Here is a 27991-nt window from a genome sequence, read left to right as displayed (position 1 = left end):
ATAAACTATATTTTTTTGAGTTTGGGTGGGGCGGGATGCTGTTGAGGCAAGACCAGGAGCAAAGGCTGTGAGGGGCAGTTACAAAAGTAGCGATATTTGGAAGAGAGGAAAACCTCTCAAAATGACAACTCCGGCCCTTCCCGGGACCCTTCCCTATAGGCGGTTCTAGTCACGGGGCGCTGTGCTCCGCCCACAGCTCCCAGAATCCCGCGCGCGCGGCCGGCAGTTCGGCAGTTTCTCTGTGGCGCGGCCGGCGCGGCCATGGAGGATGATCCTCCTCCGGTGGAGGACCGGCGACGGCTGCAGGAGGAGCTGACCGAGTTCGTGGAGAACTGCTGTCGGACTCTGGAGGAGGTGACGGTGTCCTTGGGCTGGAGCCTGGATCGGCTGGACCCTGGGGAGGAGGAGGCGGCAGAGGTAAGGGGTTTGGGCGCGCGGGGTTCCTTTGGGGGCCTTCAGCCTGCAGTCTTCTCTGGCTGTGGAGGAATTCGCGCGGGGAACCGCGGAGGGGAGGTAATGGGAGCACCCCCGCCCCCACCCCCCCATACACCTCGTCTGCAGAGCCGTGGTGGGCGCCTGGGACCCGGCTTGGAACGCCCATGACGCCTCCGGGTCCCGGGGTGGGGCGCGCAAGACTACCCCCCGGAGCGCTCGGCACCCACCTCTTGTGCCTCACACCTGCCTCGGAACTTCGAGTTTAAAGAAAATGTGAAAATGCTGTGGGCGAGGGGGTAATGGTAGATCTGATGTTTATTTAGAAAGTGAATGGGTCTCAGAATGCTAACAGGTATTGGTTTGCTTTGTCATCTGTCACTTGGATTCCGCAGTTGCCTCAGGTTCGGTGTCAGGAGAGCTTGGGAGTTCAGTTCACCTTTGTTTGCCTAAAAATCTTGCACTTCTGACTGAGGACAGCACCGACCCTAGAATTATTAAACGAACATCACTAAGAGATGGTGACTGCCAGATTTCCAAAATATTAGAATTGTTTTGAAAAAAAAAATGTAGGTTAGTCTATTAGAGTGACCAATTCTGACTTTTTTTTTAATAGGGTGAGAGGAAGGGAAATGTTCCAGTGTGAGATAATTCATGATCTCTAAATTCTTTCTGGGTTTACTATGCTGTAATAATTTCTCTTGGGTTTAAATTACATAACTGATTCCCCAGAGGCATTTAAAAGTGAAGTACAGCATAGGGAATATAGTCAATAATATTGTAACAACTCTGTAGAGTGCCAAGTGAGTACTAGACTAATCAGGGAGATAACTTCGTAAATTATATAAATGTCTGACAAGTCTTCTGTACACCTGAAACTGATACCAAATAATATTGAATGTCAACACTAATTGAAAAATGAAAATTAAAAAAACTAAAGAAGTGTATTTGATTTATATACAGACTGTTCATATTTATTGTATTAACAGTATAGTAGAATTAAAAAAACACTTTTTTTGTTTAGAGGTATATTTGAAGCTGTGAATTTCATTGAGTGAAGTATACAAAGTGCTATATTTAAGTGTTAATACAGGAACACTTAAGTTCAAGCCTTTCCATACCAGTGTTTACTCAGCATTGTAGTAAATTTGGATTTATTGTGTTAACAACTCTGTATATTCCACTTACTATACATTACCTCATTTAATACTCATCTTTACCCTATGAGTAAGTACTGTTAAGCCACATTTTGCAGATGAGGCAAACCCAGAGAGGTACGAATTTGTCCAAGGACACACTGCTAATGGCAGTAAGGATTTGAACTCGGGCGTTCTGGCTCCTGAGAATCTGTGTGCTTAATTGCTATGCTGCTTCTCTAAAACTTGTTTGTAAAATTCCCAAATTCCGACTGTTGGCTATGGGTATACATCTTACTTCTGCAAAACCAATATCTAATATTCAGGAAAGTGACTGGCTTAAAAAAAATAATCCTGGTAAGTGACATCTATAACTCCTGGACTAGGTGCAGTCCAGATAGTTAATGAATCTATACTTTTTTGTTAGAGTATTTTAATACTGAAGTTGAGTGAACAGCAGTCTCAGTTCCTGTCCTCATAAAGCTTACTGTCTGGTGGTAGTGAGGATGAAAACAGAAATCAGCCATAACATTATAATATGACAAAGTCTGTGAAGGGTGGGTTAGAATTGCTGTAGTACAGGTTATTGTGGGCTGTGGTGGGACAGCAGAGACTTCTTGGATAAAGTGAATTCTAAGCTGATAATAAAAGTGAGCTGAATTTAGCTAGGTGAAGCACAGAGAAAGGAAACATCAACAGCATGTGTAGAATTCCAGAGAAAAGGGCATGACCAGATCAGTAAACCTATAGTTAAGGACAGCTAGAGCATAGGATGTGGAGAAGGAGGGGAATGATAGTAGTTAGGGGCCAGATCTTACAGGTCTCTTTGTCAGCCATTTAAAATAATCTATATATATATTTTTTAATGAGGGCAGTGGGGGAGGCATGGATGTATTTTAAGCTGGGCATATCCTAAATGTATTTTCCTTTTAATAAAGTAATTGCTTACATTTATTGAACACTTGCTATGTATCAGGTCCTGTTTGAATTGCTTTAGGTATATAAATGCACGTATAACTTATTTAATCTTCACGATAGCTTTATGAGAGAGATCCTGCTATTGTATCCATTTCATAGATGAGGAAACTGAGGCAAATAGAGGTTTAGTACCTTGACCAAGTTCACACAGTCAGTAAGTGGCAGACCTGGGAACACACTAGCTGCAGTGTAGAGAATGGAATGGACAGCAAGACTGGAAGGAGAGCAAGCAGTTTGGCAATGTCTGTTGTAATCTAGGAGAGAGATGATAATATCTTGAATTGAAGAATTGGTAGTGGGGATGGCTTATGTGGAGAAATTTGAGTTATTTAGTAATAAAAAGGATAGGTGATTGATTAGATGTGGATGATGTGAGAGAAGAGGCAGTTTCCTGTGTAAGACCTTTCACTGAAATAAGAAAACACAAGATGAACAGGTTTGCGGGTCAGGAGACCATGAATGTAATTAATTATTTTTAGTCATTTTGAAATTTTAGTGTCTTTAGTGTAAGGTATTCAAGACAGAAACAAGGTCTAAAGATCTAGATTTTGGGAGTCATCACTATGTAGTGAAAATTGAAGCCATGAAAATTGAAGTCTATATCAAATGGCAAAATACCATTGGTTAGACATACATGAAACACCAGCATGTAAAGGGGGACATGTAGTGGTATACATACACAGTGGAATATTATTCAGTAGTAAAAAAGAATGAAAATTTTGCCATTTGCGACAATATAGATGGAGCTAGAGGGTATTATGCTAAGTGGAGTAAGACAGAAAAAGACAAATACTGTATGATTTCACTTATATGTGGAATCCAAAAAATAAATAAACAGAAGCAGCCATAGATACAGACAATAAGCTAATGGTTGCCAAAGGGGTGGGGTTTGAGTGTTTGGAATGTAAATAAAAGAAAATATATGTGTAACACAGGTGTATAAAGTGCCTTTGGGAAAAAAATGACAAAGGGGGACAGGTAGAACAAAGACAGATCTTTAGAGGAGACCAAGTAGAAGGAGCCAGAGAGGTAGAAAGAACAGGATGATGGAAATGGACAATCGTATTATGATATTCTAAGCATTCAAATATTATTAAGACTGTGACATATGCTTTGGCTATAGTAGCAAGAAGGTTGTTAGTGACCTACTGACTGATGGGTGAGGCTATTGAGGCCATGAGTGTGAATCAGTCTTTCAGAGTTGGGCTTTGAATGGGTGGAGAGAAGGCAGAGGCTATAAGGGGAAGGGAGATTGAGGGAGGTTGTTGTTGTTGTTGTTGTTTTTTTAATATGCACATATACTCAAACAGGGTTGGGAGAGGCATGTAGAAGAGGACGTAACTAGATAATACCACTTAAGTATAAACATTTAATTATTTAAATTTTTAAATTTTGTGTACCTTGTTCCTTTGCTTCTGTTTGATTTTTATAGGATGAAGTTGTGATATGCCCTTATGACTCCAATCATCACATGCCTAAATCATCTTTAGCGAAGCACATGGTATCATGTAGATTGAGGAAACTGGGCTACACCAAAGAAGAAGAGGTACCATATATTTATTATGTATATGTCATATAATTTATGCATTAATAAATTTACAATATCTGGAAGATACAGTGTAAGGTTTTCTGACATAATAGCCATTTATGGGATGGAATGGTACTTGCCTAATGTCACAAATTATTGCAAAAATATTTAAATGATACTACTCTATTGTTGGTTTATGCCTAATCTTAAAATAGTTAATCATCTGATACTTAAAAACACTAAGCTTTTTTTCTTTACTATTTAGGATAAAATGTATGATTCTGAATTTTTCTATGAGAATGCGAGGATACCTTCAGTTACTTTAAGTAAGTATTAACTTAATAGATTATAATTTTAAAATATCTTACTGTAGATATATTTGAATAGGTATTGATAATTCATTTTGAATTATCAAAAGAATGGACTTTTTACTTATGATTAAGGAAATCTTGTACCTTAGGAGAATATAGGATTAATTAATGTACAGTGAAACTAGTTTTTGTAATCTGATATTTAGAGACCAAGCTTATATTAATAGGCAATGAAACCTTGCTTTGTACAGTAGGATGCTTCTTGATTGTAACAAAAATCTGGTCACACAACACAGTTTGAAGATAGGACTGAGGATGGAAATGTGTTCCAAGAGATTAAAATCTTAGGCTCTGAAATTAGATTGCCTTGTTTTAGCTCCTGGTTTTGTCACTAATGTGTGACTTTCAGCAAAGTAATTAACTGTTTCTTTTTTTTTTTTTGCCTAAATTTCTTCATAAAATGGGTATGATGGTAATAGTTCCTATGTGAGGATTAAATGATATGATATATGTAGTATTCTAGAATAGTGCCTGACACTTAGCAATGATTCAAGAAATTTTAGATATTTTTGGTTGCTAAAATTTGTAGTGGCTATTGCTGCATGCCTGAATATGTTTTCTGAACCACTTGATCCCTGGTTACTTACTGGGATCTAGTCAGATCTGAAAGAATTCTGCATTCGGATTACCTAGGCACTGATGTGGGTTTTTCCTCTAAGATTCTTGAAGGTTTGTTTATGTGCTCAAAGAGCTTGGATTGGAAATCAGTTAGTAATTTAATTGTGGACACTGATAATTCATATTGTGTTTATGGATTTTTTTTTTTTTTTGACAGATAAAGACTCACAATTCCAGATAATTAAACAAGCTAGAACCACAGTTGGCAAAGATGGTGATTGTTATAATCAAAGTAAGTGGCATCATAGTTTGAGCTAATTAATGAATCAAACTGTTTTTCTCCCACAAAAATATGTTACTAACTTTTAAGAAACTTGTGAAAACAATTACATGGGAAAGGTTAAGTTTTAATTTAATTAGAGTGCCATGCCTGGTTTCAACTTCATTTGTTAGATATTTTCTGCTCAAATATACCAGAGTCCTCAATAGCGCATTATCTTAGTTAGGGCTTCGTGCTTTGGAATGACCTAGTAGGTGGGATTGCCTTGTAATAATAATTTTTAAAATGATTGTTTAGTAAATCAATCTCAGTGAGTACAACTATTTTACCCCAAGATTTCCTCTCTTGAGAATTAGCCCATTGTTAAATGTAAGAATGTCGAAATGCAGTATAAGGCTAAAAGAGATCAGTCTCCACAGCTGCCCCCCTGAATAAAGCACAAACACAAAAGTTTTACATTCAGTTTCAGAGGGTTTGTGAATCCCTTCATGCCCAGGTTTGGAGCTGGGTTAGGAGTGTCTGACTTGGAATTACTTCAGCAGAGACTAGGTTAGAATTTTTAAGCATGAGCTTTTAGGAAATTAAAAGAAAGCTTAATCTATCAAAAACAGAAGTAAACGAATAAATAGAGTTAGATTTCTGACTCTAGATATAACATCTAGCCTAAAAATGACTGTCTCCTTCTATAAGGATTTCTGAGTTGTCTTTTGAATCTTCTAACGGTTGCTTTCTCTGGACATCTTACCTTTTTCCCCCCTCACTCTTCTTTCGAGTTGAATTATATTCACCAGCCCATTGTTATGATTTGTTTTTTACCTTGTTGATGTTCAGGGTCTTAACCCATTGTTCTCAGCCAATATCTGGGTTTGATTTCTCCCTAAGTTGCACTGTGGCTTCAGAAGGACGAAGTCTCTTATCCTTAGTGTACATTATGTTGGTTCCTTACTATAACCAGAATCACATTTCTTGTATTCCTGTTTTGGTGCTCCCATTTTTATGTACTTTTGTGCTAAATTCCAGGTTTTTTTCTTTGAGGGAGAAATTTGATCCTCATCTTTTTTGAAGAGATTGCTGAGCTATGATCAATCAAGTCTTGTTTTGGCCCCTATTATTGGTTCTACCCATTTCCCCTGTTTAGTTAATGAACCAATTAAAAAGGAGAGAATTATGTTCTTTGGAAGGGTTAATTGTTAAAGGACTTTATTTGACCTTAACTAGTTAGATAGATTTACTGGATTTATTTCAGAGTTGAAAGAGAACTTGGATATCATCTCGTCCAGTGTCTGCTTTTTACAGATAAGGGAAAAAAATCTGTCTGATAGAGATGATAAAGTTCTGGTGTATTTGTTCTAAAGGCCCTCAATACTTTTAAATTTAAGAGAGATCCTTTTTTTCAAAGCTCTTTTATATATTTCTTTATGCCTCACAACAGACTTGTGATAGATTGGACAAGTATTTTCTCCTCCATAGTTAGTAAAGAAATAGAGGCATACAAGTGAATTAAATTAACACTCCTTTGCTAGATAATAGCAAAGCTGGGTTGAGAACCAAGTTCTGAATTTTGGCACAAACTCTGAACTGAGTTATTCTGCTTTCTGTCAGAAACTCCACATTTAGTGAAATTTGTGGATTCTAGGTGTTGCTCAAATATATTCATTATTATGTCTATCATGATTAAGTAGAACATCACAAACTTCAATTCTCTATACTGTAACTGTTAATACTGTTCATTGTTTATTCTACTTTATGTGAGACTATTTTAAAGAAATAAACTACTGCTTCACCTTTTACAAATGACAACTTTTCCGAGTTTTCGCTTCTTTATCTGTAATACAAAACTATGTTGTGGTGTGGTTTAGAGCAATAGAGATATGAATGTTACGCTAGCCTTAACTAGTAATTGGTAGCTGCTATTGTCTAAGCAGTTTAATTTCTAAGCAAATTAATGTATAGGAAGCAATATTAAGATAATGAAATGGGGGAGAATTTTTTTATATATATGAGTAATATTCTAGACATTAGAAAATGTTCTAAGCTTTTTATTTATATAATTGAGTAATAAGGCAGATTTGGACATTGAGTTTAGTTCTTTACAAAAGAATACTTTCAACAGTTAAGAGGAACTTTTATTTGATTTTGAATCTTTGCACTAGCTTAAATTAAGATTTAATTGTTAAGAATAACTTTTTATATGATCTATAACCTTTTTAGAGCTTTTTCAAAAATCTTGTATAAAGTTCTGCAATTTCTTAAAGATTATTTTTTGTGACTCACTTATATCTTAGGCATATTAAAATATTTTACCCCGGGACCTCTTTAATATTGTTTTATTGATGTATTTACTTTGGAGGAAGATGGCTAACATGAACAAGTTTACATTTCCCCATTTAATTAATATTTTGTTATTTACTAAATTATAAGTTTTTTAATGAGGTTATATTTATGTTTTTATTTCATCAGTCTTAAATCTAAACTCAAGGTACTGAATTCTTAATCCATTAATTTTGTGAAAGCTTAAACAACCGTTAGATCTACTTATGTTCATATATAATTACTTTGGTTAATTTTATAACCTAGATATTAATTCCACTCATTAACAATCATTTTATATTGAGTGGTTCATCTTTTTCCTTCCGTATTAAAGATTAGAGTTGCTGTACTTTTATGATGTATACAGTAGACCTTTGAACAACATGGGTTTGAACTGTGCAGATCCACATATACAAAGATTTTTAAAATTAAATACAGTTGGCCTTCTGTATCCATAGGTTTCACATCCATGGATTTTGGTATCCCAGGAGGATACCAAAACAGAATTTTCAAACCACTGTTGGGAATCTAGGGATGTGGAGGGCTGACTGCGTGCCTTGTTCTACACCATTTTATATAAGGGACTTGAGCATCTGTGGATTTTGGTATCCGTGGAGGATCTTAGAACCAATCCCCTATGGATACCAAGGGCTGACTGTAGCTAAGTTTTTAGGGAGTCAAAAGTTATACAAGGATTTTTAACTGCACGGGGAAGTTGGTGTTCATGCCCCTAACCCCTGTATTGTTTAAGGGTCAACTGTATTTGAGTCATGGCCACGATCTGAAGATCAGTTTACTAAAGAATCCTAAAGAGACTGGATTACAGTGGTTCTAGAGCTAATCTGTTCCTACTACTTGTGAGAATTTGGCAAGTCATTTTGCTTCTGTGGGTTTTAATTTCTTTATCTTTAATGTTAGGAAATTGATGCAATGTGAATTCTCCCTAAAATTCTGAATTCGTATTTTGGAAACAATGCCTCTTGTTAATATTTAGTGTTGTTTCTCATATGGTTAAGGTGCTCTATGATGGTAAGAGTGACTTAACAAGGAGGAATGAGAATTAAGAGTTATTAAAAAGGAGATTAAGAGTTTCAGTTTGGGGTGATGAAAAGTTATGGAGGTGGATAGAAGAGATGGTTGCACAACAATGCAATTGTGCTAATGCCAATGAACTATACACTTAAAGTGGTTAAAATGGCTAATTTTATGTTATGTATATTTTACCACAATTAAAAAAAAACTACTATACAAAAAAGTAGAAAGAAGATCTCAGAATTGGTGTGATTACAGCCCATTCACATGTACCTCTAAATCATATAGAAACTTGCATTTGAAAATTTACATTTTATTGAAATGTAAATGTGTTTAAGTGTGTTTACCCATTTTTTTTTTTTTTGTCACAAATATCTGTGTTCTGAATGATTTGAATACAGTTTGTTGTTTAACTTTTCCTGTACTTTTTCTTTTTCAGTAATTGGGGTGAGTATAAAGAGGAATTAGGAACCTGAATGTACTCCTTATTTAAAGATATGCAGTATCCTTTTTGCAAATGATATCCTTTTAAAAGTATCACTCAAATTTCTAAACTTTATCTTAATCACTGTCACAATAATACAGTCTTGATTTGGAATTTTAGTTGAATTTCAAGGAATTTAAGTATCAGTCTTCACCATACAGAAATTTAAGATGGATAAAGAAAATTCCAAAATATTTTAAGGAGGAAATTATATTTCTTTGTTTAAAAATGACAGGCAAAGGTTTATGTGGAGCTTGCTTATAATACAGTCATGTACTGCATAATGATGTTTTGTCTACAACAGACAGCATATAATATACAATAATGATCTGTAAGATTATAATGGATTATAAGCAGAAGTTTGTGATGGTGAAAGAAAAGGCCGGACCCAGCTAAGATGTGGAATGTATTGCTAGCTCTGGGCGGTTTAAATAGACAAGGAGGCTCAGCTTGTTGTCTGTCTGCCTTGTGCCTTGCCCCTTGCTGGGGCCTGGAGTTGGTAAAGGAGTTAAGAGAGTGGATGGAGAAAAGGAGAGCCCAGGAGCTCCCCCCACAGCCCATGCCTGCCCCTTCACAAACATGTACATGCACACACACACTCATTTCCCTCCATTTCTTTTACCTCTTTTTTCCTCCCAGTTCCATTCCTCCCTCTCCTCTTTCTCTCATTCTCTCTCCTCCTTCCCCCTTTTATTTCTTATCTCAAGCTTTATCTGTTTTCTTTTTGATCTCTGCTTCTGCTCCCCCTTTTTCTCCCTTTCTCTTCTCTTTCTCCCTTCTTTGCTCCCTCCTTCTTATGTCTGCTCTGCCTCCCATCATGCCTTCCTCCACAGTCCTTCCCCTGCCCCACTAACCCATATGCCGCCCCCCTACACTTTATCTTTTATACTGTATCTTCACTGTACATTTTCCAGGGTTAGGTATGTTTAGATATGCAAATACTTAATTGTGTTACAGTTGCCTATAGTATTCAGTATAATAACATGCTGTACAGGCATGTAGCCTAGGAGCAATAGGCTGTACCATATAGCCTAGGTGTGTAGTAGGCTATATCATCTAGGTTTGTGTAAGTGCACTCTGTGATATTCACACAGTGATGAAATTGCCTAACAACGCATTTCTCAGAACATATCTCCATTATTCAGTGGCGCATGACTGTACAATGTTTTCTAATCTTTGTATTTCTCTCCCAGACTTTTATAGCCTATATTCAAAGGAATTAAGTTTATCAAAGCTAACTCATTTTTATATTTTATATTATTTTAAATTAAATGTTTTAAGATCTGGCTGCATAAAAGGTCTTTTCCTAGTGTCCACCAGAATTAGGGTAAAATTGATTGACTTGAAAGGGAACCCTTCTTCCCCACTAACTCAAAACCTGTCAACTAGTACAAATGGCCATGTATTGTTATCCATAGCTATTAAACCACAGACTCAGATTCAATGTAGTTATTCTCTTAATTTATAGACAAATGTAAAGTCATCTCTTTTTTTGTACTGTAATACTTAGTTCATGGTATGGTTTTGTTTGAAAAAAAATTTTTTTAGGCCTTCTTACTTAGGAAGTCAACAAGGTTAGACTTTATCAAATATAAGTATCTGGGAAGAGCCACTGATTTTACATTGTTCTGTGAATCAGAGTTATTACTTTAGAGTAACCTAGCAAATATTAAAGCTTTCCTTTAGTAGCTAATGTTCTTTATTTGCATTAGTGAATAATGAAATATGGGACTATCATTTTAAATTGCTTTATTTACAGTTACAATAATTTTTTATTTCTTTGAGAAAATTTGAATCTCAAAACAAAATTTTTCTTCAATGTTTAATACATCATATCAAGGTATTGTATTTACTTTTTTTCATTAACGAGCAGATTTTAGAAAGTTCTGTAACCGTTGTGGGGGCACCACTGTTAACTTTTTTCAATTAATTTGGTTAAGCCAATATGCTTCCTCTTGAGAAAGTTAAAACAAGTTTAGTCTTAATCTGTCTTTCTCTGTTCTGAGGAAGTGTGGAATTTCTGCTACTTAATTGTTTTTTGGTCCCTAGCTCTAAGTCATTGCACAAATGGGATATATTTTAAATATGGAACAGTTAACTTGATATCGCGGATGAAAAAGACACATTTTCTGTATTTTTCATATTTCCATAATTCATTTTCAAAGGGACTATAATGTTTATATTTATTAAAAGGTTTTCCCTTAGCTTTTATGGGAAAAAGCATATAAATGAGAAGTTAATATCTTCTTTTAGAATGTGGGTAGCCTTTTAAAAATTGTTACCCAAAAGATTTTCTTAGAAGCAAATTATCTCATGGTTATTACTACTAAGCATGCCTTCATGGGATCTCTCTTAACACTGTTGGAGAGAATAGAAAACGTCCACAGTACATCCTTTATGTGGGTATAGCATTCAGGATAGACTCATTGTTTATCATTTATCATATAGATTGATACTTTATATATTTAGGGATTATTGTGAAAAAATTATGTTAATATTGTATTACAGCACATATTTAAAGATAAATAGTAGAATTTTAAGTCCACAGTGCTTAATGTATTGTTTATTCTTGTGATTTTATTTTTACTTTAGGGATTTATTCTTCATTGCCTGTTGAAGTTCCTCTGAATCACAAACGATTTATTTGTGATCTAACCCAAGCTGATCGTCTTGCCCTTTATGATTTTGTAATTGAGGAGACAAAGAAAAAGCGCTCTGATTCTCAGATTATTGAAAATGACAGTGATCTCTTTGTAGACTTGGCTGCAAAAGTCAATCAAGGTAAGAGATGAATATCTTAGTTTTTTATTTCTTAACCGTCATTCTGTTCTTTGAGTGTTAAGATGAGTTGGAATAGGATAGTTTTGTATCACCTGATATTCATATATATATTAAGGTGTTTACTTCGTACATGAAATTTTGCTCTCTAATTTTTCATTAAGCATAGCTTCCTCCTGTAAGAATGTTATATACAGCTGTGCTGTTACTTAAATCTATGTACCTAAACACTCTTATGTTCAACTGATGACTAGAGAAAAGAAATGATAACGTAGCACATTTATAAAACATAGAATTTTTATAATATTTTTGTGTGCTACACTGAAACATGTTGAAATATAGGATGATTGTGATCTTCCTGCTAATTTATAAGAATTTAAAAACTTCTAAGCATATAATAATTTTATTTTATTTATTAGATAATAGTCGAAAGAGTCCAAAATCTTACCTTGAAATCCTGGCAGAAGTGAGGGATTATAAAAGAAGACGCCAGTCCTATAGAGCTAAGAATGTTCACATAACCAAGAAATCATATACTGAGGTAAGTTTTACATAATCTTGTAGAGCTTTGCCGAGAACAGAAATTTCCCTTAGGTAGTTTTCTGAGTCTGTTCTATGAAATTCCACAGTTCCTCAGAGATTGTATCTTCAAGGTGGCCATATCTCATTTTGTATTTGCTCCATCACTGTCAGACCCACCCTTTACCAGACAAAGGCTTTTCAGGGTACAAAAACCTTACATAAAGAGTGTATAATCTTTAAAAAATACCTCCTTTTGAGAAAGTGGTAAGAGCATGGATTTTGGCTTAAACAGAGCCGGGCTTAAGTTTTGTATATGCTGTTTATCATTGGCTATTTGACTTGGGCAAGCTATTTGAGCTTTTTAAGATTCAGCTTTTTTCATTTTATAATAATACAGACTGCAGGGGTGTTAAGATAACTGAGATTATGCATGTAGACACAAATTACTCAATAAATAGCTATCTTTTTTTGGGGACAGAAATTTTAGTGTGCTTTTATGTACTCTACTAAATATTTAGATTTAAGAAATATGGTATAAATTATTTATATACTGTAAATTAAAATATTATAAAATCATATAATTAATTACATTAATCTCTTGATATATATTTAGATTTATTTTCAGATGTCATTCAGTGGATAGAGTTAATGAATTTTTTGGTATATGAATTTCTTCATTGAACCCCTAATTATTCCCATGTTATTCCTCACTTCTCTCTATGATTTCAAAGACTTTTCATAATCTGGCCTTGTAGAATGTATTGGAAGAGTTCCTTCCTCTTCAGTTTTTAAAAAGAGTTTGAGAAAGATAGTTATTAAATCTCTGAATGCTTGGAAGAATTCACCTGTTAAACCATATGGTCCTGGACTTTTATTTCTTGAGAGGTTTTTGATTACTTATTCGATCTCCTTACTAGTAATTGGTCTATTCAGGTTTTCTTTTTCATTATTCAATCTTGGAAGATTGTATTCTAGGAGTTTATCCATTTCCTTTAAGTTGTCCAATTTGTTGGTATATAATTGTTCATAGTAGTTTCTTATGATCCTTTGTATTTCTGTGATATCACTTGTAATCTTTTATTTCATGTTTTATTTATTTGAGCCCTTCTGTTTTTCTTGGGTAGTCTAGCTAAAGGTTTGTTGATTTTATTTTTTCAAAGAACCAACCCTTAATTTCATTGATCTTTCCTATTGTTTTAGTCTTTATTTCATCGATTTCTTCTCTGATCTTTATTATTTCCTTTCTTCTACTAATTTTGGCCTTGTTCTTCTTTTTCTAGTTTCTTTAGGTGTAAAGTTAGTTGTTTGTTTGAGATTTTTCTTGTTTCTTGAGGTGGGCCTGTATTGCTGTGAACTTCCCTCTTAGAAATGCTTTTGCTTCATTCCATAGATTTTTGATATGTCATATTTCTGTTTTTGTTTGTCTCTAGGTATTTTTTTTTATTTCTCCTTTGATTTCTTTGTTAATCCATTGGTTGTTCAGTAGCATGTTGTTTAATATCCACATTTTTGTGGGTTTTCCACTTTCTTATGATTGATTTCTAAGTTCATACCATTGTGGTTAGAAAAGATGCTTGATGTGATTTCAGTCTTCTTGAATTTATTGAGACTTGTTTTGTGGCCTAACATGTGCTCTGACCTGGAGAATGTTCTGTGTGCACTTGAGAAGAATGTGTATTCTGCTTTTGGATGGACTGTTCTCTCTCTATATATCTTTATGTCTATCTGGTCTAATGTGTCATTTAAGGCCAATGGTTTCTTACTGATTTCTTTGTCCAGGTGATCTATCCATTGCTAAAAGTTGAGTGTGTAAGTCCCCTACTATTTTATTGCTTTTAATTTTTCCCTTTAAGTCTGTTAATATTTGCATTGTGTATTTCGGTGCTCCTATGTTGGGTGCATATATATTTATAAATGTAATATCCTCTTGCTGGATTGACCCCTTTAGCATTATGTAGTACCCTTCTTTGTCATATGACAGTCTTTGTTTTAAAGTCTGTTTGTCTGATATTTTTATAGCAACACCAGCTTTCTTTTCATTTCTATTTACAGAGATGATCTTTTTCCATTCTTCCACATTCAGTCTGTGTGTGTCCTTTTGAAGTGACTTTCTTATAGGCAACATATAGATGGGTCTTGTTGTTTTATTCATTCAGCCACTCTGTGTCTTTTGATTGCTGAATTTAGTCTATTTACATTTAAAGTAATCATTGATAAGTATGCACTTTTTGCCATTTTGTTAATTGTTTTTTGGCTGTTTTTATAGTTCCTCTCTGTTCCTTCCTCTCTTTCTCTCTTCCCTTGTGGTTTGATGGCTTTCTTTAGTGTTATGTTTAGAGTCCTTTCTCATTTTCCTTTGTATAGTTTACTATATGTTTTTTCTTTGAGGTTACCATGAGTTTCACATATAACATCCTATGTATATAACAGTCTTTTTAAAGTTGATAGTAGCTTGAATTTGAAATATTCCAATGCTTTACATATTTACCTTTTCCATGTTTTATATTTTTGATGACATTTTATATCTTTTTATTTTATATTTTCATGAACTATTGTTTTAATTTTCTTTTATTTTCTAACCTTCCTACTTGCTTTATAGATGACTGATCTGCTACTTTTACTATATATTTACCTTTTCTAGTGATATTTTTACTTATATAGGTTTTCTTATTATTAATTAGTGCCTTTTCTTTTTAGCTTAGAAAAGTTCCTTTAACATTTCTCGTAATCTTGGTTTAGTGGTGATGAACTCCTTAAGCTTTTGTTTATCTGGAAAACTCTTGACCACCTTCAAATCTTAATGTCAGCCTTGCTAGGTAGGGTATTCTTGGTTAGAAATTTTTTTCTTTCAGCACTTCGAATATGTCATGCCTCTCCTTTCTAGCTTTTAAAATTTTTGCAGAAAAATCTGCTGACAACCTATGGGGTTTGCCTCTTATGTAAGAAGTTGTTTTTCTTTTGCTACTCTTAAGAGTCTCTCTTTATTCTTAACTTTACTATTTTAATTATAATGTGTCTTGCTGTGGTTCTCTTTAGGTTCATATCATTTGGAACTCTCTGGGCTTCCTGGATTAGGGTGTCTGTTTCCTTTCCCAGATTAGGGAAGTTTTTTTTTTTTGCCATTATTTCTTTAAATAACTTTTGTGGCTCTTTCTCTCTTCCCTTTCTGGGACCCCTATAATGTGAAATTTATTCCACTTGCTGTTGTCCTAGAGGTCTCTTAAAGTATCTTTGCTCTTTAAAATTCTGTTTTCATTTTCTGCTCTGTATTTCATCGCTTTGTCTTCCTGCTCACTGGTTTTACTTCTACTTCATCCAGTTACTGTTGAACCCCTGTAGTGTATTTTGCAGTTTAGTTACAAATTTTTTTTAATACTTCCTTATATTTTCTATCTCTTAAAGTTCTCACTGTGTTCATCCAGTTTGTTAAACATTTTTATGAGTATTACTTTGAACTCTTTATCAGGTATGTTGCTTATTTCTGTTTAATTAGGGTATTTTTATGGATTTGTTTTATTCTTTGGTTTGGAACATATTTCTTTGTTTCCTCATTTTGCCTGACTCCCTATGTTTGTCTATATGTATTAGGTGAAACAGTTACCTCTCCCAGCCCTGAAGGAGTGGTCTTATGTCGTAGATGATCTGTGGTGTACAGAAGTGCAGTCTTCTCTTGCCACCAGAGTCAGGCGCTCAAGGCGCTTCCCTTATGTGGGCTGTGTCTACCCACAGCCTGTGGCAAGGCCAGCTGCGGTGTGAGATGAGTGGGTCGTGGGGCGCTCATCTGGCCTGGCTGTGGTGCAGCTGTTGTGCGGGAAGTATGGGGCACGGTGTGCTTGTCTGTCTTATTGTGTGCCTACTGCATGGCTTGGGGAGGGTGCGGATGCTTGCCTGGCTGGTAGCAGCACGGGATGGGCAGATCACTCTACTGGTGCCGGCAGGCCAGAGGAAGGGCACCAAAAATGGCATATACCAACTTCGTCACTAGCAAGTTAGAATGAGATTGCAAAAATGGTGCTAGCTAGTGCTTATGTTCCTGGGGAAAATCCTAGTGAGCAACTGCTTTAAGTTTAGTAAGTAGATCTCCCTCACTTGTGGTCTAGGCCTTTTCAAACTGGTGCTTTTGTGCTAGATTTCAGGGTGAGTGGGTATGTACACACGCCCTTTAAGAGCAAGTTCTCCATTCCCTACAGTTCTTTGTTTTAGCAGACTTAATCTCTATTGATTTTTAAAACCAGACACTTTGGGGCTTATCTTTCCTGTGCTGGATCCAAGAATTGGGGTGCCTAATGTGGGGCATGATTCCTTCACTCTTCGAGGGAGAGTTTCTTATTTTTGAATCCCTTCTGGTTGTGGGTCACCACACCTGGGGTGGGGTCCCAGATGAGCCCGTGTCTCTGCATTTCCTACCCATCTCAATGCATCTCTTTTATCTTTTGTTGTGGAGGCACTGTTCATCTAGCTCTCAGATCCTTTTCAGAGGAAAATTGTTCCATCTGTAGCTGTTTATTTGTTGTATCCATACGAGGAGGTGAGTTCAGGGTTTTCCTATGCCTCCATCATGAACAGGAATATCACTGTTTGAAATCTTGATATACACTGTTTTCATGAAGTGCTAGTTGACTCTGAGCCATCCAGTGGCTTGTCGCATTTATGCTCTGTACCACATGGCTTAGCACTTAATTTTATGCTGTTCTTTTTGTAATTAAAGTATGTACTTTAGACATCTCTCTCAGTAGAGGTCTGGGACCATGTCATACTACCTTAGTGATTCTTATAGTCCCTCAAATACTTGGTTGTACAATACCTCATTTGTTTATTCTGTAGTCTCATAACCTTATGATCAAATTTAAGTGTTGCTGTTAGTGTTCTTTACAATTTTATGGTTAACTATTTATTATGGAAATATTTAAACATGTACTGAAGTGGATGGAATAGTCTAATAAACTTGTATGTTCATTATGTATGATGTGTGATGTATGACCCATCACCCAGCCTCAGCAATTATCAACATACAACCTCCTGGTTTTATTTATATCCCCACTCACTATCTATCTCCCCTGTCCTAACACTTGGTAATTTTAGAAACAGATCCCAAATAATCTTTCATCTGTAAATTACTTCAGTGTTTACAGATCTTTTAGTGATTTATATCTCTGGTCAGGGCTTTTTCAACATTTTATCAATTCCTAACTTCATTTATATCTTATATAATTTTTCTTTGCTCTGAACTATAACCTGAACTTTGACAAATTTCAGTAAATTTATTACATAGTATACTTATGTGATAAATAAAAGTAAGTATACTTACTTACTTTTAAGATAAATGCACACAGACCCCACCCTTAAGGAGCTTATTGTAGTTAATAAGTGAAAAAGACCTTTCAAAATACAGATTGTGGTAAGTGCTAAAATAAAGTGAGATCAAAGTATGTGGGAAGAAGGAGCAACTTTTAAAAAAGGTAAGATTAGTATAGCCTTCATAGAGAAAATAATATTTGAGAGAAGGGGAGAAGCAGAGATAGGGGTAAGAGAATGTCTTTATTGAATTTTTCATATTTGATGGACTTGTGCTAGGTTGGCCCTGTGGAAACCGCATCCAGTGACATTTGGCTTCATGGAGCTCACATAGAACTACTAGTCAGGGAGTCATTGAGGGCTACTACAGAAGTGTTAGAGCTGGAATTGGAATTCAGGTGTGTGTGACTGTTACCACTCCCTGGGTTAGACCTTGACCTGTCTTAGATTTTCCACAAGAGAATATAGTGGAGGAGGGGAAATGGTGGATGAAGATTTTCCAGGTGAAAGGACTAGTGTTCCTAAAAATAAAAAAAAGTACAGGAGTTTTCCAGAGACCCGTTAGTAATCCAGGGTGGCTAGAACTTGGGGCTTTTAAAGAACTATCAAGTGGGAGATAAGGCTAGCTTCTACTTTGTGATGTAGTAAAATTGTGGAAGGCTTCACAGGCTCTGTTACAGGGTTTGGACATTATTCCATTTTACTTTAGGAGCTGTTGAAAATTTCTTTGAGATGGGGAGAAACGCAGTCAGACCTGAACCTATAGTATGTGTCTCTGAGATTGCCCTTTGTTTCCTGTACCTTTCTTCTTAAAACTTTCCTAATTAGGCGTGAGGGAACCATCTGTAAGCTTCATCTAAATAGTGACCAGCCCTGTGCTTGGTGATGCCATAGAATAAACAGGAAAGAAAAAAACCTTTAAATGGTTCTTAGGTAATTAATTGATAGTCTCATTGGGAAAGTATCTGTGAATTGACTATAATGTTTCATGTTTTGTCTGTCATTTAACTTAATTATAAGGTTTTTTTTTAAAGTTTTATTTGTAAATCAAATATATAAATAAATTGCAAAACTATAAAAATAGTACAAAGAGCTCCTGTCTATCCTTTATACAGATCACTTGTACTGTCTTTATCTGTACATTTTTTACTCTCAGTTTCTATCTGTACATAAATTTTTTTTCTGAACTATTTAAGAGTTGTAGACATCATGATCCTTTGTCCTTAAATACTTAGTATGTATTTCCTAAGAATAGGGTTATTTTCTTACATAGTCATAGTATAGTTATCAACTTTAGCTGATTTAACATTGATATATTTTCATCTACCATTCGTATTTCAATTTGACTGTTATCTCTTTTGTTTTCTAAACACATCCCATAGTCCATTGTATCATAGCTCTTAATAAATATTTGATTGTCAGTGGTGATTTTTGCCCCCCCTAGCTTATAGTCTTAATTTTTTGAACAGCTTTCTTATCTGAAATTCTGTGCTTAACTCTCCTAAGGTGATTCGGGATGTGATAAATGTGCACATGGAAGAACTCAGTAATCATTGGCAAGAGGAGCAGGAAAAAGCAGAGGATGATGGTGAAAAGTATGTCGTTTTTATCGGTGAAAATATTCGCTTTTTAATCCGTTACCTGTAATTGTTTAAATTTTAGCATTTCTAAGGCCATTAGTAGCACACTATTACTCATCAGAATGCTTTTCGTTTGTCATTGCTCAGGATTATTATACCAGAGTTGTAAAAGATGTTATAAAAGCTATGTTTCTTTGATTGCCTTCTTGTATGGAATGTAAGATTATATATATTTACTTAGACGTTATCTGTCATTGGTCTGATATAGAATATTGGACTTTAGTCTGGCCTATATGGGAGACCAGAGGTTAAAAGTAACAGTAATATTCTTTTCTGGGTTTCAGGAATGAAGAAAGGCGATCAGCTTCAGTAGATTCACGGCAGTCAGGTGGAAGCTATTTGGATGCCGAGTGTTCACGACATAGAAGGGGTCGGAGTAGGAGCCCACATAAACGAAAAAGAAATAAAGATAAAGATAAAAACTGGGACTCGAGAAGAAGGAAGGAGAGGTAAGTCTAACACTGTGTTATCTAACATTGAATTGTTTACTTTTGAAAAATAGACAGTTCCTTCTGTTATAGACCATGGTGAAAAAATAGATTGTAGCAATAAATTAAGGTAAGGCGGATAAATAATTGATGAACATTCTTAACAGTCATCCTGTTTCAGTTCAAATAACCACAGCTCTGGTGACAGTTCTCTATATATCTGATTGGATATGGGTTTCCTTTTTTATTACACAGGAATATCACTGTTTGAAATCTTGATATACACTGTTTTCATGAAGTGCTAGTTGACTCTGAGCCATCCAGTGGCTTGTCGCATTTATGCTCTGTACCACATGGCTTAGCACTTAATTTTATGCTGTTCTTTTTGTAATTAAAGTATGTACTTTAGACATCTCTCTCAGTAGAGGTCTGGGACCATGTCATACTACCTTAGTGATTCTTATAGTCCCTCAAATACTTGGTTGTACAATACCTCATTTGTTTATTCTGTAGTCTCATAACCTTATGATCAAATTTAAGTGTTGCTGTTAGTGTTCTTTACAATTTTATGGTTAACTATTTATTATGGAAATATTTAAACATGTACTGAAGTGGATGGAATAGTCTAATAAACTTGTATGTTCATTACGTATGATGTGTGATGTATGACCCATCACCCAGCCTCAGCAATTATCAACATACAACCTCCTGGTTTTATTTATATCCCCACTCACTATCTATCTCCCCTGTCCTAACACTTGGTAATTTTAGAAACAGATCCCAAATAATCTTTCATCTGTAAATTACTTCAGTGTTTACAGATCTTTTAGTGATTTATATCTCTGGTCAGGGCTTTTTCAACATTTTATCAATTCCTAACTTCATTTATATCTTATATAATTTTTCTTTGCTCTGAACTATAACCTGAACTTTGACAAATTTCAGTAAATTTATTACATAGTATACTTATGTGATAAATAAAAGTAAGTATACTTACTTACTTTTAAGATAAATGCACACAGACCCCACCCTTAAGGAGCTTATTGTAGTTAATAAGTGAAAAAGACCTTTCAAAATACAGATTGTGGTAAGTGCTAAAATAAAGTGAGATCAAAGTATGTGGGAAGAAGGAGCAACTTTTAAAAAAGGTAAGATTAGTATAGCCTTCATAGAGAAAATAATATTTGAGAGAAGGGGAGAAGCAGAGATAGGGGTAAGAGAATGTCTTTATTGAATTTTTCATATTTGATGGACTTGTGCTAGGTTGGCCCTGTGGAAACCGCATCCAGTGACATTTGGCTTCATGGAGCTCACATAGAACTACTAGTCAGGGAGTCATTGAGGGCTACTACAGAAGTGTTAGAGCTGGAATTGGAATTCAGGTGTGTGTGACTGTTACCACTCCCTGGGTTAGACCTTGACCTGTCTTAGATTTTCCACAAGAGAATATAGTGGAGGAGGGGAAATGGTGGATGAAGATTTTCCAGGTGAAAGGACTAGTGTTCCTAAAAATAAAAAAAAGTACAGGAGTTTTCCAGAGACCCGTTAGTAATCCAGGGTGGCTAGAACTTGGGGCTTTTAAAGAACTATCAAGTGGGAGATAAGGCTAGCTTCTACTTTGTGATGTAGTAAAATTGTGGAAGGCTTCACAGGCTCTGTTACAGGGTTTGGACATTATTCCATTTTACTTTAGGAGCTGTTGAAAATTTCTTTGAGATGGGGAGAAACGCAGTCAGACCTGAACCTATAGTATGTGTCTCTGAGATTGCCCTTTGTTTCCTGTACCTTTCTTCTTAAAACTTTCCTAATTAGGCGTGAGGGAACCATCTGTAAGCTTCATCTAAATAGTGACCAGCCCTGTGCTTGGTGATGCCATAGAATAAACAGGAAAGAAAAAAACCTTTAAATGGTTCTTAGGTAATTAATTGATAGTCTCATTGGGAAAGTATCTGTGAATTGACTATAATGTTTCATGTTTTGTCTGTCATTTAACTTAATTATAAGGTTTTTTTTTAAAGTTTTATTTGTAAATCAAATATATAAATAAATTGCAAAACTATAAAAATAGTACAAAGAGCTCCTGTCTATCCTTTATACAGATCACTTGTACTGTCTTTATCTGTACATTTTTTACTCTCAGTTTCTATCTGTACATAAATTTTTTTTCTGAACTATTTAAGAGTTGTAGACATCATGATCCTTTGTCCTTAAATACTTAGTATGTATTTCCTAAGAATAGGGTTATTTTCTTACATAGTCATAGTATAGTTATCAACTTTAGCTGATTTAACATTGATATATTTTCATCTACCATTCGTATTTCAATTTGACTGTTATCTCTTTTGTTTTCTAAACACATCCCATAGTCCATTGTATCATAGCTCTTAATAAATATTTGATTGTCAGTGGTGATTTTTGCCCCCCCTAGCTTATAGTCTTAATTTTTTGAACAGCTTTCTTATCTGAAATTCTGTGCTTAACTCTCCTAAGGTGATTCGGGATGTGATAAATGTGCACATGGAAGAACTCAGTAATCATTGGCAAGAGGAGCAGGAAAAAGCAGAGGATGATGGTGAAAAGTATGTCGTTTTTATCGGTGAAAATATTCGCTTTTTAATCCGTTACCTGTAATTGTTTAAATTTTAGCATTTCTAAGGCCATTAGTAGCACACTATTACTCATCAGAATGCTTTTCGTTTGTCATTGCTCAGGATTATTATACCAGAGTTGTAAAAGATGTTATAAAAGCTATGTTTCTTTGATTGCCTTCTTGTATGGAATGTAAGATTATATATATTTACTTAGACGTTATCTGTCATTGGTCTGATATAGAATATTGGACTTTAGTCTGGCCTATATGGGAGACCAGAGGTTAAAAGTAACAGTAATATTCTTTTCTGGGTTTCAGGAATGAAGAAAGGCGATCAGCTTCAGTAGATTCACGGCAGTCAGGTGGAAGCTATTTGGATGCCGAGTGTTCACGACATAGAAGGGGTCGGAGTAGGAGCCCACATAAACGAAAAAGAAATAAAGATAAAGATAAAAACTGGGACTCGAGAAGAAGGAAGGAGAGGTAAGTCTAACACTGTGTTATCTAACATTGAATTGTTTACTTTTGAAAAATAGACAGTTCCTTCTGTTATAGACCATGGTGAAAAAATAGATTGTAGCAATAAATTAAGGTAAGGCGGATAAATAATTGATGAACATTCTTAACAGTCATCCTGTTTCAGTTCAAATAACCACAGCTCTGGTGACAGTTCTCTATATATCTGATTGGATATGGGTTTCCTTTTTTATTACTTGTTTTCTAATCAGGGCATTTGAAAGTAATGTCTAGGTAGAAAGATAACTGTTAAAAAGGCGTTTGCCTTTCTTCTGCTCCCGCCTTCCTTCCTCTCTTCCACTATTCCTCTCTCTTTTTGTTGTTGTCTTTTTCTTTTGCTAATTCCTCAGATAGAGGATGTATAATGTCAGAAAGAAGATCCAAACTTTAATATCAATTTTGCCCTTGTTAATATCCCTGATAAAATTTTGATATCTGAGAAATATGAACTAATACTAAAGTAATGAATTTAAATCAGTTGAAGTCTTTTTCTGTATTCCAGCTGCTTACTGGGCATCTACCTGGCTCATCAGGTCTATAACTGAACTTCCTTTTTTCTCAATCTGCTCCTCTGTCCTCAGCATTTCCTATCCTGGTTAGTGGATGACCATCATCTGTTTATCTAAGTCAGAAATCAAGGAGTCATGTTAGATATTCCTTTTTTATTCCTTACCATCTGGTCTTAATTGCTGTCAGTTCTGCCTGAAAATACTTCATACACACCTCTGTGATTATTGCTGTCCATGTGGAAAATAATGGTCGTTTTCCTAATTATTCTATTTGTAAGCTTGTCCCTTATGAGTTCATCCCAATGCTATTGCCAGAGTGAATTTTCACCTCTTAAAACTCTTCATTGGCAAAATTCACATTCCTTAGAATGGCTCTCAAGACCTCCTGGGTTAGGGCCTCTGCCTACCTATCCTTATATTATGCTCTAGCTAGCTCAAATTACAGTTTCTCATTCATACTGTGCCACATTTGTGCCTTTCCACGTCATGTTCTGCTGCCTGTTTTTTAAAAGCCTGCTTATTAAACTCCTCGTCCTTTAAGACTCAGCTTAGTCATTCCCACGAAGCTTTTTTTCACTCATTCAAACAGAGCTTATTTTTTCCATTTTGTTACCAGTCTACCTGGCACATACTTTTTATTGAACTTAATTATTACTCTCCCTACTAGACCATGAGCTCTTTGAGGGCAGTCAATGTATTATTTGCTATTATCTGCACAGTGTTTGTCTAACAATAGGCTCTCAAATGATATCTTGTTCTTTCTAGGTCCCCTAGTGGTCAGGAATAAATAAGGTTTATTAGTTTAATAATTTTGCTCATACTGTCATGCAGTTCATATTTTTAAAGCTAGCTATGATTTAGTTCTCCTATAAAAATGAAATGTTTGCTTAGTAATTCCTTTTGCTTCATATAATGAATGATATAATTATATACAAGTTAATTCTTGATTAGCTATCAGAAATTGTGCTCTTCTACTTTCTGGTTTGTTAGTGCTTTTTTTACTTAATTAATTTTTGACATCTGATCAATTTCTATTTACTTAACTACAGTAGCCTCAAAATCTAAACATGGATAATTTTTTTAGAGAGGATAAACAGTATTAGCAGGAAGTAGTTTTGAATAGGCTAATCTTTGCTCTTCCCCCCTGAGATGGAATGAATTACGGGGCATTGAGATAGGAGCCAGGATAAGGGTGTCAGAAAGTTTCTATGACTTTAGTATTTTCTTTGAAATAAATTCTCTGGTTATCAACTAGGTACGTTTATTCAAAGTTAATTTTAAAGCAGAACTCAAAAGTGCAGTTTTAAAAAATCTATTTTGTTTATTCCTTAATTTTAATGATGCATTTTCCATATTTACTCTTAAAAAATCACAGTTCAGTTGTAAATGCATGGTTTAACTTGTTCTGGTTTATATCTGATATAAGTATGTTATCGATGAATTATTTTAAAGCTTTTGTATTAAAATGTCCATCATTTATGATAGTTTTTTCTTTACCCTTTTCATTTCAGGGATGGGGAAAGACATCATAGTCATAAAAGAAGAAAACAAAAAGTATAAGTAAAGTGTTTTTGCATGATTTAATTATGCTGATGCAATGATAACCAGTATGCTCATATTTTCATTATAATTGCTTTGAGTAGGAGATGTGTTTATATGACCTATCTAGTACTCAGATCATTATTTTTCAGTAAGTGTTTGTCTCAAACCATGAATACACAAATATTCCCTATAACTTTGTCTTCCTTATATTTTAATAGACGATTGCTTCCTATTACTGATTTTGTTTCATTCTTTTCTGATAATTTATGTATCAGAAAAAATTTTAAAGTCAGTACTTAAATTATATAAATAATACATGAATACATTCTCATTGTAAAAAAATTAAACCTTACAGATAAGGCTAAAGTGCCTTTGGAACACCATCTGTAATCCCTGTGGCCACCCCAGTGGTAACTATTGTTTACCACTACACTGGTGAATTGTAATGGGGAAAAACAACCTAAGTATCTGTCAGGAGGGGAAAGGCCTGGCTAAATAAAAAACACTATAGTCATACAATAAATTGCTATATTGGTTTTAAAAGATACTAACTTGTAACATGGGTAGATCTCAGAAACATAATGCTAAGTGAAAGTAGCAAGTTGCAGAAAGATATGTTCAAGTTATACCTTTGTACAAAATAATACTGTATGTTTTCAGTGCCTGTGTACGTATGTAAACATATTTTTAAAGGTCAGAAGAACCCATACCAACTCACAACAGTGATTATTTAGGGGAGACAGTATAGATGGAGAGTTTAAGGGGTAGAAACCAGGATTGAGAGGGTGGCCAAAGGAAACTTTAGCTTTATCCATAATACATTAATTTTTTAAAAATAAGATATTCATCTTTTACTTGTTAATTAAAAATACTTTTTTTTTGGTAAATGAACTCTTAAAAATATACTATCATTTTGTTTTCTGTCAATGAATTTTATTGAGGTACTGTTTACATAAAATAACATGTACCCATTTTAAGTGTACATTTCATTGAGTTTTGACAAACTATGTAACTATCACCTCAGTCAAGATAGAGAATATTTCCTTTGCCTGCAAAGATTCCCTTATATTCTTTTCCACAATCAATCATTTTTTCTGTCCCCAGCGGTAGGCATCCACAGATCTGCTTTTTGTTACTGTTGATGAAATATGTCTTTTCTAGAATTCATATAAATGAAATACTACAATATACACTCTGCCTTCTTCTACTCCACATATTTTTGAGATTGATTCATGTTGTGTGTCAGTAGTCTATTCCCTTTTGTTGCTAGTAGTGTATTCTGTTGTTCAATAGATCATTCAGTAAATTTTAGCATTAAATATTAAGCACTCATGTCTGAATATCTTGAAATGTAGTTTAAAAATTACAAAATGGCTTCCAAATAGAAATGAAACCTTAATTATTTCATTATGTAACTGACGATAGAAAAGTTGACTGAATTTAGAAAAGATTGGCTGTTATCCTTCAGATATAGAAAACGGCGCTTATAAGTTGGAAATCGACAGGTCACTTGTCAATATGAAGTCCTATTACTGCCATTGTGCTTAATTTCTAAATATATAAAATTCAAATTTAAAAATCTTAAAAATAAGGACTTTGGAGTTGCCATAATGTTGAGCTATATGAAATTATTGCTTTTGAATTATCAGCAATTTCTATAGTATAACTTAATTTATAATTTTGTTTTTCATTATGATTTTAATGATTCTACTAACTGGGAGAAACTAAAGGGTAAAATTAAAAGGCAGACTGGGTTTTAGTAAAAGAAACAACTGAAAAAAGTCGGGTAGTGGGATTGGGGAAAAAATGGAATAGTATGAAAAAAGATGATCTAAAATGTAACTAGAGTTCTTTAAAGTCCAAAATTTTTAGTATCAACTACTGCAAACTATCCAATAAAATGTAGAATTAGATGGTAAGAGGTATTTGTTTGATCTTTGAATGTATTAATTTTCCATGCTTATCTATGTGTGTTTTGGACTCTTTCACTGGATTATGAGTTTCTTCATCAATATAACCCCCATGCCTAGCATATAATGGTTGGTAATTTATTATTTAAATTTTGACAAAAGCATTTGCAAACCCATCACCTAACATCTATTTTTTATTCATAAAGTGTGATATTAATAAACTGCTGTCCATTTTACACATCCATCAAGTCCTAGCTCAGATGAAATCTTCTCACCCAAATATCTGATCTATTGACTGTAAATTTTTCCTTTCAAACTCTTTCAAAAGCACTAAACGTAGTTAATGTTTATTGAGTACCTACTGTGTGACAGACTCTGTTCTGAGCTCTTTTTGATTGTAAAATATACAAAAAAAATTACCATTTTACCATTTTTAAATGTATAGTTCAGTGGCATTAAGTACATTCACATTGTTGTACAACCATCATCTCTATCTCCAGAATGTTTTCATCATCTCAAACTGAAACTCTGTACCCATTGAAGAACTACTTTCCATTTACTCCTCCCAGCCCCTGGTAACCACCATTCTACATTCTATCTATGAATTTTACTAATCTAGGTACCTCATATAAATGAAATTACAGAATATTCTTTTGCGCCTGACTTATTTCCCTTACCATAGTGTTTTCGAGATGCATCCATATTGTAGCATTTGTCAGAATTTTTTTTAAAGCTAAAGAATATTCCATTGTATATATATACCACCTGTTGTGTATCTGTTGCTCTGTGGATGAACACGTGTTGTTTCCACCTTTTGGCTGTTGTGAATAATGCTGCTTTGAACATGGGTGTAAGAAAACTGAATCTCTGCTTTCAGTTCTTGTGAGTGCATACCTAGAAGGGTAACTGCTGAGTCATAAGATAACTTTAATTTTTTGAGAAATCGCCATACTGTTTTCCACAGTGTTTGTATATTTTACATTACTATCATCAGTGCACTGGGGATCCAACTTCTCTACATCCTTGGCAACAGTTGTTTTTTTTCCTGTTTTTTTTTTTTTTAAGATAATAGCCATCCTAATAGGTATGAAATGGTATCTTATTGTAGTTTTGATGAGCTCTTTATATTAAACTTAATTCTCATAAAACATT

General features: G+C 34.6%; 1 protein-coding gene across 4 annotated transcripts in view; it reads left to right on the top strand.

Annotated features, from left to right (window-relative positions):
* Positions 1-27703, top strand: part of SNRNP48 (small nuclear ribonucleoprotein U11/U12 subunit 48) — a 28072-nt gene extending 369 nt beyond the window's left edge. Inside the window, exons 2-10 of one of the 4 annotated variants that reach the window (XM_011367027.2) lie at positions 409-417; positions 3979-4092; positions 4340-4400; positions 5221-5295; positions 11702-11890; positions 12307-12428; positions 19211-19299; positions 19629-19793; positions 24899-27703. In XM_011367027.2, the coding sequence (XP_011365329.1) occupies positions 409-417; positions 3979-4092; positions 4340-4400; positions 5221-5295; positions 11702-11890; positions 12307-12428; positions 19211-19299; positions 19629-19793; positions 24899-24947 (873 nt within the window). In that variant the 3' untranslated portion in view covers positions 24948-27703. Of the gene's footprint in view, positions 1-218; positions 418-3978; positions 4093-4339; positions 4401-5220; positions 5296-11701; positions 11891-12306; positions 12429-19210; positions 19300-19628; positions 19798-24898 lie in introns of those variants that run through there. The other 3 variants (XM_011367028.2, XM_011367029.2, XM_011367031.2) reach the window with 3 other exon arrangements.
* The last annotated feature ends 288 nt before the right edge of the window (positions 27704-27991 follow it).

Source organism: Pteropus vampyrus, unplaced genomic scaffold (genome assembly GCF_000151845.1).
Source record: "Pteropus vampyrus isolate Shadow unplaced genomic scaffold, Pvam_2.0 Scaffold129, whole genome shotgun sequence".
Lineage (NCBI taxonomy): Eukaryota > Metazoa > Chordata > Mammalia > Chiroptera > Pteropodidae > Pteropus > Pteropus vampyrus.
The sequence above is the reverse complement of the archived record's forward strand: the minus strand, read 5'-3'. Positions and strand labels throughout refer to the sequence as shown.